The sequence below is a fragment of the Amaranthus tricolor genome, chromosome 7 (assembly GCF_026212465.1).
Source record: "Amaranthus tricolor cultivar Red isolate AtriRed21 chromosome 7, ASM2621246v1, whole genome shotgun sequence".
NCBI lineage: Eukaryota > Viridiplantae > Streptophyta > Magnoliopsida > Caryophyllales > Amaranthaceae > Amaranthus > Amaranthus tricolor.
In genome coordinates, this window is record NC_080053.1 from 5,626,463 (window position 1) to 5,643,628 (window position 17,166).

General features: G+C 32.9%; 1 protein-coding gene across 4 annotated transcripts; it reads left to right on the forward strand.

The window, feature by feature from the left end:
• The first annotated feature begins 5,198 nt into the window (after positions 1–5,198).
• LOC130817769 (uncharacterized) lies at positions 5,199–14,172 on the forward strand. Of its 4 annotated transcripts, none has more exons than XM_057683648.1 (10): positions 5,199–5,498; positions 5,653–5,747; positions 6,291–6,463; positions 7,095–7,187; positions 10,310–10,403; positions 12,590–12,751; positions 13,238–13,323; positions 13,402–13,466; positions 13,538–13,640; positions 13,807–14,172. In XM_057683648.1, the coding sequence occupies exons 1-10, from the start codon at positions 5,306–5,308 to the stop codon at positions 13,808–13,810; spliced, it is 1,068 nt and encodes a 355-aa protein (XP_057539631.1). In that variant the 5' UTR covers positions 5,199–5,305; the 3' UTR covers positions 13,811–14,172. The 4 variants fall into 4 exon arrangements, with proteins under 4 accessions (XP_057539631.1, XP_057539630.1, XP_057539629.1 ...); XM_057683647.1 differs by having other exon boundaries at positions 13,815–14,172; XM_057683646.1 differs by having other exon boundaries at positions 13,538–13,635.
• Positions 14,173–17,166: the final 2,994 nt, after the last annotated feature.

Genomic DNA, 17,166 nt, shown 5'->3' on the forward strand with positions numbered 1-17,166 from the left:
TGTTATAACTTTCTTTTATGTTTCAAGAAAAGAGATAAAGGAAGAGAGAAAAATCAGAAAATCAAATGTTCATGAACAAGTGAATTGATCTCCATGAATGCACTCATATTTAAAGTATAATGTGGCATGACTTCATCCAAATCCATTCATCAATTAAAATTGATGTTTATCAGTTAATTATGACGTAAAATAGTATAATGTGAATTAATTGATCTCCATGGACGCACTCATATTTATATTATAATGTGGCATGGCATCATCCAAAGTTTTAGTTCACAAACAGTCACTCTGTTCTGAGATGCTCGAACGGGCATAATTAGTGCTTGAACGAGCACATGCCAAATTACTTTCTAGAAGCTATCTAACGCAAAAATATTAAAGTGCTCGAACGAGCACAATAGGTGCTCGAACAAGCATATGCCTAGACTATCAAACAGAACCTTTTGAACCAAACTCCCAACGCCCTAATGAAGTGCTCGGACGAGCATAATAGTGAACGAGCACCTCCTTGCTTGAACATGAAGGTTGTTCGAGCAAGCTCAATTTCGTTCCCTTGTTATGTTTTCGCTTAGTGTATTGCTTAAGCACTATGGATAATGTCCTAACTTGCTCTAAGTATCAACAATCCTCCCCTATTTAGAGCCTTTTAGGACTTCTTTCTCTTTCAGAAATACTGATTTTAAAATCACATCTATGCATCAATGCAAATGTCCCTACTGATTAAATTAACACCTAGTACAACACACTTAACAAATGATCGTGTTAAAAAGATATCCCTACGGATTTGAATCATATAGCACCTTTGACCACTTGAAGATGAAGTACACATAAAACAAATAACACAAGGTCATTTATGTGATACATTATAATGGCTGTGTCCATATATAATTCATAAGTTTATCGTAGCCTAAACGTTAATCTTGACTATTTAAAGCGACCAAAGTTAAACTTATATAGGTAGGTTCTCCTTACGTATAAATTATCTCCGTGAATGGATACTTCACCAAGAGCTCTTCAACTCTCGGCCTTGAGAACTTTTAATGGACGACTATCTCGCTATTCATGGTCTAAAGCAACGATGGGTCAATAAAACTTGTTGTTTACAAAATTCAAAAAGAATTACACCACATTGAAATCAAGACATGACTTTAATCAAGTGTGAATTGGGCTTTGTTATTGATTTTTAGTTAACTTAATCTGATTGCAATTGACACTTGTTCAATTGAATCTCTACTCATGGCTTTTGTGAAGAAATCAGTCAAATTGAACTTAATGTTCACATAATCAAGAGTTATGACCCCATTAACGATAAATCCTTGCACTAGGCTGTGCCTAAGAGCAATAGACGAGAATTACCATTATACACTTGACTATAAGCCTTCACTAAAGTCATTCTAGAATTTGTATGAATTGCCATCGGCAAAATTGGTTTGGTAATATAGGTATCTCAAACATGAGATCCCTTAACCATTCGACTTCTTTTCCTGTAGATGCTACCGCTATGAATTCAAAAGCCATAGTGGAATCAGCAATACGTGTTTGTTTCTTGGAAGACCATGATATGGAACCTCCCCATAAATAAACACCCAACCACTTGTAGAATAATTGTCTTCTTCATTTGTGATCCAACTTGCGTCTGAATAACCTTCTAACATTGGAGGTTCTCTAGCATAAGTAATACCATAAATCATGGTCCCTTTCAAGTATTTAATACTTCTAATCGCCATCCAATGATGTGGTCCTGGATTACATGTGAACCTACTTAACTTTGTGACTGCAAAAGCTATATTAGGTCTCGCGCATGTCATAGCATACATTAGAGATCCAATAACCTTTGAATATCTAACTGAGAAACTGGTTCTTTATCATGTCTATGAAATTTGACAGGTTGATCTTTTGATTACCGTCTCTTATGATCTTAGATCTCCCCTATGTCTTTCATTCGAAAAGATCTTGAAAAAAAATGTTTTATTTCTTGAACTTGTACTAAATCAGTACCAAAGATGAGCATGTCATCAACGTAAAGACATATAATAACTCCATTACCAAACTCATCTAATTTGCTATACACGCACTTATCAACTTGATTCAATTTGAATCCAAAGGACAAAATTGTTTGATCAAACTTTTGATGCCATTGCTTTGGTGCTTGTTTTAGTCCATACAATAACTTTAGAAGTTTACACACCTTATTTTCATGTCCTTTCAAAACAAACCCTTCGGGTTATTTCATATAAACCTCTTCATCTAATTCTCCATACAAAAAGGTTGTTTTCACATCCATTTGATGAATTGCTAGATTATGAATCGTAATAAGCTACCAACAAATGAATGATGGTTGTTCTTACAACTGGTGCATATGTATCGAAATAATTGATACCTTGCTTTTGTCTAAATTACAACCAATCGGTTTACAAGAGGGAGGCAAATCTACTAATAACCACATATTTTTTCCTATGATGGAATCCTTCTCATCATTAATAACTTGCTTTCAAAAGGAACTATCTTGTGAAGCCATATCATCGCTATAAGTCAATGGGTCTCTTTCCTCATTTAGAAAATATGGAACACCAGAATGAATATCATTTCTAGTTCCTTCTACTAGATATACATGAAAATCTAGACCAAAAAATTTTGCTTTTCTATGTATTTTACTCCTTCTAGGAATATCTTCTTGTTCCAATAGAACATATTGTAAGACAATTTGTTGATCATTATCAACATCATTTTCTTGTGGATTTTCTTGTTGAACATTTTCAAGTTCAACATTTTCATCGGTACTTATATGTAGATTTCTTTGTCTACCAGTTGATGAAAATCTATTCTCATAAAAAATTACATCTCTAGACTCAATTATCAAATGAATCGATATATAGTTATTTTGTTCTATTACATAGAACCTATAGGTTTTGCTTTGATTGGCATAGCCTATAAAAATGTCTTCAAGACCTCGTTCACTGAGTTTCTTTCTCTTTTTTCCGAATACCCTAATAATAGCCCTACAACCCTAGACTTTAAGATAACTTAAGTTTGGTTCCTTTTTGCACCAAAGTTCATAAGGGGTTTCCTTATTGGTTCTAATTAGAACCTCGTTTAGAATGTGACATGCGGTCAACATTGCTTCACCCAAAATCCGTCACTCAAACTTGAGTATGACAACATAGAATTAATCATTTCATGAAGAGTCACGTTTTTCCTTTCCGCCACACCATTGGATTGTGGTGCATAACCGACGGTTGTTTCATGTGTAATTCCTGTTGATTAGAAGGAATGAGGACATATTCTCGTCCTTTATCCATTCTTAATCTTTTAAGCTTACCATTAACTTGAAGCTTTACTTTATTCTTGTAAACTTTGAAAGAATTAAGAGCCTAATATTTTGTATGTAAAAGATAAACATAACAAAATTTAGCTTATACATCGATAAAAGTAATTATATATCCTTAATCGCCTAATATGATATATTATGAAAGTCGTAAAGATCATTATGTATGAGTTCTAATATTTCAGATTTTCTTTGAACACTTTTAAAATGTGTTCTTGTGATCTTATTAAGCATACACGTGTTGTAATTTTCAGATTTTTGGTAACATAATGGAATTAAATTATTTTTAGACATAAATGAAACTTTACCAAAATTAACATTTGCTAATCTAAGATGCCAAAGATAATGTAAATCATCACACATGTTTGTATTACATACCATGTTCTTGGAATTACAAATCAAAGAGAGTTTAAACAAATTACAACAAAGATATCCACGACCAATCAAAAAGTTACACTTGGATATAATACATCTATCAATTTCAAATACTAACTTATATCCTAATCGATTCAAGATGGGACCAGAAACAAGATTCCTACTAATATCGGGAGCAAAGTATATATCCCTAAGGATTAAAATATTTTCTGATGTAAACAAGAGGTTAATTTGTCCTTTACCTTGGACTTTGATTGATGAGTCGTCTCTCATGTCGAGATTCCCTCTATCCAAAACAACGTGTAAAGTTTTGAACCATTGTTTACTTTTGAAAACATGTCTCGATGCCCTTGAATCGGTCCACCAAGACATGACATCATCCTGCACAACGTTCACATTAGAATCCACGAAAGGTAAATTCAAACCAGAATATTTATCCAAAATAGCAAGATTACCTTTAGTAGGTAGGTCTTTGCTTATAGAAGCATAACCCTTCATTTTCTTTTGATTCTTTAGCTTTACCCTTGAATAATTTGGCTGAAGTGCGATTTAAATTTCACTTATTGATTTTTTTCCTTGTTAGTTAAATCTGGGATCCAATTTTCATTTGATTGAGTCTTCAACGTGTTAGGCTTAATCTAGGTTGATTAGTAGTAAAGTCGATTGTAATTCTATTAGGGGTTGCAAATGTTATCTTAACTCGAATTTTCATTTTGTTCAACTTGGGTTTGGTTATATTAACTTTAGATAAAATTTGATTTCGAATTATGTCAAGATAATGTCTTTTAGGAATCCAAACATTAGTTATCTTTTGGTTTGAATATATATTATTTCAAGTTAACATTTGAGACGATTGAACATTATGTCGCTTCAAATGACTCGATTTGAATTAGTTATTCGGTCAATTCTCATGTCATTACCAGTTGGGTTGCGGATTTAAATTCGGGTCGAAATGAGGTAAATTGACGCATAGTTAGTCACATAGTCTTAATTAGGGAAGATTTGAAAAAAATAAGACTATTTACAAAAGTACTCAAAAATCAAGTTTTGGGCAAACTTAATCCCAAAATAAGCGTGCTTGCCTTCAAAGCTAGGTTTGGTATATACTCGCTGTTATTAACAGCAAACTTAGAAAACTGGTCAAAAAATAGCCAAGTCTGTGTTCGTTGTTAGTAACAGCAAACAAAGGCAGACGTGGTCAAATCAGGTCAAACCTTTGTTCTCTGTTACCAACAGCAAACAAAGGCCTAACCTGTTTTGACCAGGTTTGTTTTATTCGCTGTTAGTAACAGCGAAAAAATATGTTGATTTTTTTTTACCAAAGTCTCTTTTCGCTGTTACTAACAGCGAACAAACCCTTGACATAAATTTCAGCATATGCATTGTTCGCTGTTAATAACAGCAAGTATACCGAACCTAACTTTAGACGCAAACACTTTAGAATTAAAGTTTACCCTAAAGCTTGATTTTTGACATTTTTGTTAAAAAGTCTTATTTTTTTCAAAATTTCCTTAACGAGGACGGGTACCATATTTCCCCATCCTTACACTTACACTAGTCAGTAACCCAGCATTCTGAACATAAACACTGCATTGTTTTTTGTCAATGGTGATGTCTATCCATTCTATCAGCTACACAATCTCGTCTTTCCAATCATTTGGGTACTCTTCCAGGTTTTCTCACCCTCGAAATCGGTGGGATTCGCATCCTCCTCAATTCAAAACTTCAAATTTCAAGTTTACACAAAAATTATCAATCTCTTCATCCATTGTTCGATCAATTTCTCCGTCTAGCATGGGTGATTTTCTTTTCAGAAACATTATCAATCCGTTTCTTGCCAAACTATACTCGAATTTGAGTTTGATACTTTATATTTTTTGTGTGGAATTAATTATTGTGAAGGGTTTTTATATTGTATGATTAAGGTTATATTGTATTTTTCAAACTATCAGGGGCAGACTCATCATCTGTGGCAGTTGGTGAGAGTGATTTGCTGATCGTTGGACCTGGTGTTCTTGGCCGCTTAGTTGCTCAACAATGGATTGAGGTATATTTATCGCTTTTGCTTACATTTAGTTAGTACTGGAGATAATGTAGTTTGCTACAAACGCAAAGAGTTTAATGGAGATTATATAAACAAAGAAACGTGTGGAAGAGATGAGACGACATATTGAGTTTTTGGATAAGAACCTAGGAGTGTGAACTGTCTGTTTATGTCATAAGTAATGCAGCAAATTGACGAAAATGGTAATTGCAGCAAATTTAGAGGACGGGAGGTTTTTAGAATGATGCACCAAAAAAGAAAAAAATGAAAACATTAGTAGTAGTTATACCAATATGTGATTGATATGAATATGTTACTGATACTTAATACATGTTACTGATATATTGATATGAATATGTGATTGCTCGAAGTGGAGTATGATTTTTGCTTTGCAAACTCGTGAAGATATTGTTTCAACTTATATAATGTTCATATGATTAATGAATCATGGTAAAGTAATTGTGTTTGGTATTTTTGTTTCCATTATTTACAAGTTACATTTGAAGAAGAAATGTTTATACTGTTATAAATTTTTTTAATGACTAGGATCATCCGGGTTGCCAAGTTTATGGGAAGACTGCGACCACAGATCATCACGATGAATTGACAAAACTTGGAATAACTCCTGTAGTGAAGGGAGCTATGCTGCCTTACCAATTTCCCTATGTTATTTTCTGTGCACCACCATCAAAGAGTCCAGATTATGCTGGAGAAGTTAGGTGAGTCCATACTTGTTACTTATAGCGAACTCCATGATGATGTGAGTGTAAGATATAGAAATCAAAACCGGTACTAGGATTAAGATCTGATATCTGATACCAAGGTATTTAAAGATATATTAGTACGAGAAAGACCAAAAACATTGAATCAAATGTTTATTTATAAATTTGAAGTTAGCTTGCCTACTTACAATGATAGGACACAATCTATTCTTTCAAAAGGAAATATTCTAATTTCTATTGTACTTGCTTGGGTTCTAAAACAAGCCCATGTCACAGATATCGGGTTATCAGTTGTTTCACTTTAAATAAAAGCTTAAAATCTAGTTTGGTTTCTCCCTACCTTAGTTTTTTATAGCACACCTCGAGCGCCCCTAGGTGTGGGGCGTATAATAGGCAATATAGAAAACGTCTTTCACACTTTTGCTGCGCTTTTCTCGCTTTTCGCTTCAAGTGCTTTTGGTGCTTTGTATAGAGAGCAAAATTTTTGAGGTAAACTTAAGATTTATTTTTACAGACCTTATCCAACAATGAAAACTGCCTCAAATCCCTCAATAATTGCAAGAAAATGCTTAAAATTACACCAAAACTTTAAATCCCCAAAGCTTTGAAACCTTAAATCATGATTTAGGTTGAAAATGAATAGTACTTGTTGGAAGTCATGGAAGACATTACCAATGGTCTGTGGCGGTGTTAGGAGTGGTGGTAGTCTTTGTGGCTCAAGGTTAGTTCACCTCCTTCTCATGTAAACTTGATTTATTCTCTTGGGATCAATAGGCACATTATATTCAGATAGAGTAGTGGGTCTATTTATGTTTCTTTCTACATTTTACTTCCATTACGTAAAGCCCGTGCCTTCGCTTTTTGTATTGTGCTTTGTGTTGGAGAGAATAGAATTATTTGGGTGATAGGGTTAAATAATGAATTTAATAAGAGATTAGAGTTGCTGCACCAACTCCTTATAATGATAGATATTGATAAAACTTGAATTATATATTATATATTCTCAATGAAACATGATATATATATATATATATAGATATATATATATATATATATATATATATATATATATATTGATTCTACATACTAATTTTAGTGAATTGATAAAAATAATATTATCACATAGCCTCTCATAACAAAACATTTACTAATCTTATAATTGTTAAACCTATAATATCTCTTCTCCTAATAATAACGTGCTGTTTGCAAATTAATCTCACAAATTCCCTTTCTTAATTTACAATGTTTAACATAAACTTAAACTTAAATTTTGTGAGCTTCCCGATATATAACGGCTTTGTGAGCATGTAAGCTGGTTGATCTTGAGTTTTAACAAACTCAAGTTTTACCTGTCAGTTATTAATAATTCATGTATGAAGTGATGTCATATTTCAATGTGTTTGCTTCTAGCATGAAATACGAGATTCTTGGTCATTGCAATTGAGAACATATTATCACGGTAGATTGTTATCGAGTTGCTTTGCCAAAGGCCTAAATTTTCTAAACTTCTTTGCAGCCAAACTGCTTTGCATGCTTTTTCAATGGCTAAAATATATTCGGCTTCCACTGAAGAAATTGCTACAGTTTGTTGTTTCTTTGAATACCAGAATATTATCCAATATGATGATGAAGGAATTCAACAAGAATCTACTGTGATAATATCATGGCATTCAAAGAAATAACAAATTGTAGCACTTTCTTTAGCTGAAGTCGAAAATATGTTAGCCTCTGAAGCAACATGCAAAGCAGTTTAGCTGCGAAGATAATTAGAAGATTTAGGCCTTGGGAAAAGCAACTCAACTACAATCTACTGTGATAATATGTCTGCGATTACAATGACAAAGAATCCCATATATCATGCTAGAAGCAAAACACATTGAAATACGACATCATTTCACACATGATTTAGTTAATAATGAACAAGTAAAACTTGAGTTTGTTAATACTAATGATCAACCATCTGACATGCTTACGAAGCCGTTAACTATCGAGAAGTTCGAAAAATTTAAGTTTATGTTAAACATTGCTAATTAAGAGGGGGAATATGTGAGATTAATTTGCAAACACCACATTATTATTAGGAGAAGAAATATTATAGGGTTAACAATTATAGGATTAGTAAATGCTTTGTTATGAGAGACTATGTGATGATATGATTTTTATCAATTCACTAAAATTAGTATGTAGAATCAATATATGTATATCTCATGTTTCCTTGAGAATATATAACATATATAATTCAAGTTTTATCAATATATATAATTATAAGGTGTAAGTGCAACAACTCTATTCTATTATTAAATTCATCATCAGATCCTATTTGTTGATGACTATACACTTTGGAAGGAAATCCATCTTTGATCCCATTTGTCGACGATGCGCCTAGGCTTTAGGGACCATTTACGCCTCGTGCTTTTTTAAAACTAAACTCTCTACTTCGAATTCAGAAAAGTTAATATCAAATCACATCAATTTTGTTTGATTTTAATTTGATTAGTACCTATCGTATATGATTAATTTTCTTTTGAATATTAAGTTGAAGATAGATGAATTAAATCATAATTGGTTTACGTCAACATTGATTTCTTGATTGAAGAATGATTTGTATTTTTACTTTTTAAGTTTTTCCATGTATATTTAAAATTGGGTTCATTTTCCATTCGAATTTGTAATTCAATACTCCAGCCTTACTCTAAGTATGTTCATAGTGTCAACTATAGATTTCAAACGTCAATTTTCATGATTCAAATTGAATTCGGTGAGATTAACTATAGATATAATTTGGGTTTGAATTATTATAATGCAAGTTCATGTCGGGAACATTCACAAAAACATTAATTATCTTTTGGTTTGGATATCCACTATATCTGGTTGAGATTTGTTTCGATTAAAGATCATGTCGCTTCGAATAAAATGTCTTGAACTACTTTGTTGGTTGGTTCTCATGTTAGAACAAGTTGGAATGTTTGCTAAAATTTAGGTTTAATTTCTTTTGCACACCTCTAGGTGGGGAGCTCCTTGTTCTTGGTACAAAGAAGCCAAGAAATCGGACCACTTGTTCGAACTACTACCCAAAAAATTTCTATTATTTATTTTTGAAGAAGGAAAAAGTGCATATTTAATTAGCTTCCAAAAATGTGTGAGCTGGATGATTTGTTTATATGTAGAATTTGTTTTTTAATTTCACTCATTTCCTTTGGGTCCTTCCAGTTGAATAATTTTTGATAGGCCACTGTAGTGTAAGTTATGCAGCAACACATTGCTTAAAAAAATAAAATGCCATATATGATACGTGAACCTAGCTGCAATCACACTATTTGAATAGCTACAGCTGCATTATGTCATACAATATCCTCAGTCTTTTAAATTCCACAATATTTTATTACCTAATGCCATAAGTGGCTCCCACCTAGGGTGAGGTTTGGAGATCGGATGTAAGCAACCTTATCCTTGTTAGTGATAAGACTAATGAAGTTGTTTCCGATTGACCCTTGGTTGCAAATATCATGTGCAACTTCACATAAACAAGAAGTGCAGATGACTTGAAGACCAATGCAATTTGCTCAAAAGACCAAGTCAAGACTCTTCTGAAACAAATAATTGTCTCAATGGACACCGAATCACGTCACCATGAGGTAAAATATGTGACCATGAGTTGCTGCTAATATGCACATCATAAGTATATCGAATAGATTATTAATATCTAAGTTATTAATAATTTGTCCCTTTGACAATTTTTTCTTTGTTTGTTATACCAATACTTTTGCTAAGGTAAATAACTTATAACTTTTAGTACATGAACCTTATTACTCGTATTAACTATTTTCATGGTATGACAATCAGAGAAGCAACCTCAAGCTGGAATGGTGAAGGATCCTTTGTTTTCACTTCAAGCTCTGCACTAGTTGACTGTTCTGACAATGGGAGTTGTGATGAGGTGTTTAACCCCTGTCTTACATTGTTGCCATCATCATATGTTCTTGTGATTCGATAGCAATATCGTACAAAGTTTATATCTGATTACTTCAATTTATGAAAGTACATATACATTTAATTTGAGTATTAGTCCCGAATTATGTACTTATATATTAGGATATTGTCATTTTTCTTAGTTAATTTATTGATAGTCAAATAACATTGTTGTGCTAAATAAAAATTAGTCTAGTGTGGAGGGTGAATTTGATCACCTTATTACTAACACTATGTCATACACATTAAAGGAGAGTAGTGGGTATTGGGGTGTGATTATGTTATATATCACATCTATGAGAGAAATCAAACCGATTTATGTGCTAAAGATTTAATCAGAAACAAACACATCAATTTCGAGTACTACTCAACTCCCTGACGAAATTCAGTTTTTATCTATCTAAAAATTCCCGCCTCTACAATGTACATTATTCCTATCTATAAGAGATAATCCTAAAAACATGAAGCAGACAGTCTCAACAAATTCCTTATTTTTACTAGCTCGTTGTAACTGAAAATTCTAATCAATTTTAACAGTATCTGCTGAGATGGCATTATTGTTTGAGTCTGTTATCTGTTCCTTCCTGATCTGTTTATTGCCTCCTTTTATAGGTTAACAAAGCATTTCGCTCACCCTTTTTAGTTGGCATGAAAATAGGCTCTGTCTGAAGAATCACCTTGTCGAGCTATAGAAAATGTCTTCATCATCTTCACATAGTTTTCCCATGTAGCTTCTGATTTTGGTAAGCCTTCCCGTAACATATCTAGTTGCTTAACCAATCTTTCCAAGTTTACATATAGTACTGGAGGAATATCTTATGTTGTCTTTGCTCCTTCTGCCTTCCTTAACTGAGATACAAGAAAAAGCGAATGAATGTAGCTAGTAGTAGGATGGTCTAGTTTATAAGCAACCTTGCCCATACATTGTACTGTCATGTAGAGCCCATAAAATCTAGGGGCAAGCTTCTCATTAGGCTTTGATGAATGCCACTGCTCTTCTATTTTTATCAGCACAGTGCGTTCATGAGATTAAATTATAGTTCATCCAAAATTGTATCTAGCTCTTGTAGCATCTATTATAAGCTGTCAATTGAAGTTTATTGCTGCCCTATTTTTATTATATGAGGAGGGGGTCTACCATAAAATGTTGGGAAGGGTGTCGTTTTTATAGAAGTATATGGAGAAGTGTTGTGATTGACTTTAGCCTATTGAACCTATCTTGCCCAATCGTTTGGACGCCCATTAATGAAGCAGCGTAGGTAACTTTCTTGGGATTTATTGAATTTGATCATCTTATTTCTCACACTATGGCATACACATTAGAGGAGAGTAGTGTGTGTGCATTAGGGTCTGATTACATAAGGTTTGGATCATTTATTTAATGTGAAGAAAATGGTGCCTAAGGGGTGTCTTAAACAGGCACACAATGGAGGCAGTGCTCGTTCGAGCAGCTGGGTGCAGGGCTAATGTCGGGTTTTCTGTTATTTGCTGAAAACTTGATGGGCACGTATTTCACTATTGCTAAGGGATATTCTAATGATTTACTGGGCTATATAAAGACCCTAAATCTGTTTTAAAATGGGTGTGAAGGCAATTACATAGAGAGAAAATAGAGTTGAGAGGCTAGTGAGTGTCTTTCAAGTGATAGTGAGTGGTTTCCATTAAAGGTGAATAATTTAAGTTTGAAAGTGTTTGTTCAAGCCTTGTAAGGGTTATTTTGTTATTATATTGTTGAATCATTACTGAAATACATTGCTATTTGAGGGGGATGTGTCCCAGACATCATTCAATAATTGTGTTCTTGCTTGAGTGTTTCTTTTAAAAACAATCATTGTTGTTGCTAGAGACTTGACAAGAATCTGTTGAAATTATTCACTTTTCAATGCCGTACAATTTTAAGTAATAGCAAATTATGGTTAAGGTTATTGAGAATATCAAGGAAATCTTACCTTGCGACAGTGGAGGCAATATACTCCTAAATGCCCCAACTGCTCTGCAAATTTTTAAATTTTCGTTGTTACAAGAGTCTACTTTCAAACTTTTATATTGTGATACTTCCCTCATTAAAGGTGATATCTGTTTTGTTCCATTACGTGCAAAGTTTGTCTATGTTCAATATTGTTTGAAGTCTTTATTTCTTCGTTGTTTTTACAGGATACTCCTGCTGTACCAATGGGTAGGAGTCCGAGGACTGATGTCCTTTTAAAAGCAGAAAATGTTGTTCTGGATCATGGTGGCTGTGTTCTTCGTTTGGCTGGACTCTATATATCCTTTTTGTCTTCTGATCTCTTTTTAGTGTCTCTCGGTATGCATTGGGTAAGTCCAAACATATACTATGATGGAAAAGGAATCTAAGATACAGATAACAACCTTAACTATGTAAACAAAGCTGATAGAGGTGCTCACACTTATTGGTTGAGGCAAAAGAAGAGTGAACTTCGTCCGGATCACTTTGTCAACCTTATTCACTATGAAGTAAAACATTTTACTCTCCTGTTTGCTAATATATCTCCCAAAGCAGCATTCCCATTTAACTCCATTTTATTTCGAACTCGTCAGATTCTGTTTCTTGTCTCCATTGATTTTTAGATTTTAGCTAAAGGTTCATGTTGCTTCACAATCTAATATCAGTAAATTGGATATACAATAGATGAATTTATAATGCAGCTTCTAACTATGTTGCACAGGCATCTGGGTATTTTTAAAAGTTATACCTACAATATCTCCATGCACTGTCTTCATCTGATGCATTTTTGTGAAATAGCTTGCATTTCATCGGTATTTTGGGTGATGTTCTCTCAGGATGCAGCATCGCTGACAAACGCGATTCTGAAGAAGAAGTTTCGTGCAAGGGTATTCCTGGGTTGTGACAATCATCCTCTGTCAAGGTGATCTTCTTGTCATCGTTTATGTCTGACAACTCTTCCTGCCGGTTTAAAAGTAAACCATTCTTTTTGCTTGTGCAGGCAAGAAATTATGGACCTGGTTAATAAGAGTGGAAAATTCAGCGACAAGTTTGAGGCTTTTACAGGTATTTCGATCTCAAAATCGATATTTTCTAGTTCTTGAGATTTGACTTATATTTGGCTTTCATCGTCTCAGGTACTGATGGTTCACTGGGTAAAAGAATGAACAATTCTAAATCTCGTGTAGAAATTGGTTGGGAACCAAAATACCCCAGCTTTGCTGAATTTCTCCAAGTTATGTGAGTTTTTCAGATAATCTTTTGTATAATTTTATTGTGAACAAAAGATTATGTTATTATTGAGCCTGTGTACAATGCTTTTTTTTTAAGGTTGATTCATGCGTGCATGCTTATATTGATGGTAAATATTTAAGGGGAAAATAAAAGTCTAATTATACATATGTAGGTAAGTAGAGGTGAATTTAAAAGCGGAAATGAAGGATAAAGAATATAATGGCATGAGGAAGGCGAAGGAAAAAAAGGTCTGTTTTGGAGCGTTGCATTCAAAGGAACATAACAAAAGGATAGGAGTTGATGTTTGATCGACATTGGTCTTAGAAATTTGAACAAGCATGCCGATAAACCACATGCCTTACAAACGATAGCTCATATCCTTTCTTGTGCTTAGAGTCCATTCCTCAAGCAAACTCAGCTTGTTCAATATATCAGTTAAAGAGTTAGCTAACATTATATATATTCACTGTTTCCACTTGACTGTGGGATGTTCGAAATAAACTTCAGCGTAACTTCAAATTCAAAACCATTTTGTAAATTTACTAGAAGAACAAAGTTGGAAAATTTAAACTAAATAAGCAAAACTATATAAAAATTCTTAAACTAGGCATGGCGAAACATAATTCTCAAAATAAACACGAAATTTCCAAAACTGTAGTTTGAATCTGTTCGCTGTTAGTAACAAAGAACAAAGGAGACTTGATCAAAAAAATTCAAGCTCTTTGTTTGCTGTTACTGACAGTTAACAAAGATTTTGACTTTTTTTTACCAGGTATTTGTTCACTATTAGTAACAGCGAATAGTCACGAGGCTAATTATGCAGCAGAATTAAAGACCTGGTCATAAAAAGTCAATGTCTTTGTTCACTGTTAGTAACAGTGAACAAAGAGTTTGACTTTTTTTGACTAGTTCTCCTTTGTTCGCTGTTACTTACAGCTAATAGATTCAAACTACGACTTTGGAAATTTCGTGCTTATTTTGGGAATTAAGTTTCTTCCATGCACAGTTCAAGAAGTTTTTACATAAATTTGCTTATTTTGTTCAAATTTTCTTAAAGTTGTAGAGTTTGAGTTTAAGGTTGGAATAAAGGAAAATTTGAAAAAAAAAAGTCATTTGAACAAAAATAGTTAAAATTCAAGCTTTGGGCAAACTTTAATCCCGAATAAGCTCCATTGCCTCCAAAGCTAGGTTTGGTATATACTCGCTGTTAATAACAGCGAACCAAAGCAGAAGCTGAAATTAAGTCAAGTGTTTGTTCGCTTTTAGTAACAGCGAACATAGACTTTGGTAAAAAAAAGTCAACATCTTTGTTCGTTGTTACTAACAGCGAACAAAAGTAGACCTGGACAAAGCAAGTCAAATCTCTGTTCGCTGTGAGTAACAGAGAACAGAGGTTTGACTAGGTCTGCTTTTGTTCGCTGTTAGTAACATTGAACAGAGACTTTACTATATTTTGACTCGTTTTCTAAGTTCGCAGTTACTAATAGCGAACACATACCGAACCTAGCTTATGAGCCATAAACGCTTATTTTGGGATTAAAGTTTGCCCAAAGCTTAATTTTTGACTATTTTTGTTCAAAAGGCTAATTTTTTTTCAAATTTTCGGAATAAAGTGAGTTTTCTGAAATGGCCATGAACCAATTCTCATCTTTTCTCAATAGTCGCGTTGGATCTTTAGCAGGGTATTAATAATGACGAGATCTAGATCTGGGAAAGTTTTGGGCCAAATCAGCTTCGATCGGGTCATTTTCGTGTCGGGATCAACTTCAGATCAGGTTAGTTCTATGTCGGATCACTCCGGATTTTAACCAGGTTCGAATTGACACAACAGGTTACCATCTTATTTTTTATGGGTTAACTTTAAAAACATTTGTGGGATTTCTTAATTTATCATCGAATTTGAAAATAGATAATCTTTTTTTCGAAAAAATTATTTACTATAGTGCCTAGCCAAATCATAAAATAGTAACACAATTTTTTGACCATCAAATAATAATAATTCAACATAAAGAAATCTGAAAAAGTTTAAAATGCATCATAAAACAAAAAAGATATGCAAATGACGCAAACATAATACAATAATTTAAATATTAAGAGTATAAAAGTAAAAATTATATTAAATATAAAAACATAAGTTTTTTTTTGTTTGTCCCCCCAAATGTAGAAGTTTTACTCCTTTATTTAACAGCTGCACAACCCGATGGGTCTAACCCGATCTTGATTCGATCGATCTGTTTAAAACGGGTTTCTCGGGTTCGGTCATTTTTCGAGTTCAAGTCAACATTTTTGAGTTTCAACGTGGTTTTTCGATTGGGTTACAGATTAATTTTCGGGTCGGATCAATTTTTCCTAAGTCTTGAATATGGGTGACATGATCATAACACAATTTTACGATACTATGATCCAATAATCCGATCCTACAAGAGTAGTCTCAATTATAACAATTCTTATATTCTAGCTTTGACTTACATATAAATATAAATATTAGAACATTATTGTCTTTCATCATCAAGACTAATTGACAAATTAAAACATTATGTCAACAAAAGACGAAAATTTGAAGAAGATAAGCTTTTTATACAAAAGATTTCAATATATAAGTTTTGGTGAAACTTAATTTGAAAAATAAGCATCTGTAGCTCAAGTCTTAGGTTAGGTATGTTCGCAGTGTGTAACAACTAGCAAATAATTTGGTAAAAAAAAAGTCACTTAATTTCTTCCCAGTTAGTAACTGTGAACAAAGATGTGGTCAAAAATAGTCAAACATCATTTGTTCGAACAAAAGATGTTTGACTTTTTTTGACCACATCTTTGTTTGCATTTACTAACTGCGAACTAATGCGTTTTATAAATTGTTTCAGAATCACTTTAATTCATTTCCACCAATGTCAAACAAGGTGAAATATTTGTTCGCAGTTAGTAACTGCGAATAAAGGTTTGACATTGTTTGACCAGGGTTTATTTTGTTCATTATTAGTAACAACAAACAAAATATTTAACTTTTTCATTATAGAGCTTTGGTCGCTATTATTAACTGCGAATAAAGTCAAACCTCAGCTCTAGAATAAGAGGTACTTATTTTTGAAAATAAGTTTTACCATAACTTTTAATTGAATTTTTTTATTAAAAAGAGGTCACGCAATTAATAGTCAATCAAAAGTAATTAGTGGCAATCACAAGCTAGTGTGTCAAAAGTTTATTATCCAAACAACAAAGTTAACCAAGGTTTAATTTACCAACCTGCCACCTCTACTTTAAAGATTATAATGGTATCTTATTAAGCCACATTTTCAAAAAAAAAAAAAAATAAAATTAACAAGTCTTGTATGAAATTGTCTGATCATAAGATAGACTCATACAATTAACTCATTTTTCTAATTTATCATTTTAAAAGCGTATGTGATCAATTTAAGATTATAATTGATCACTTTATTAAGACTAAAAGACAATCACTTTTAAAGTATAAGTGATCCATTTAAAGTTATAATTACTCACTTTTAGGTTGTAAATGATTACTTTGATTATAAATGAA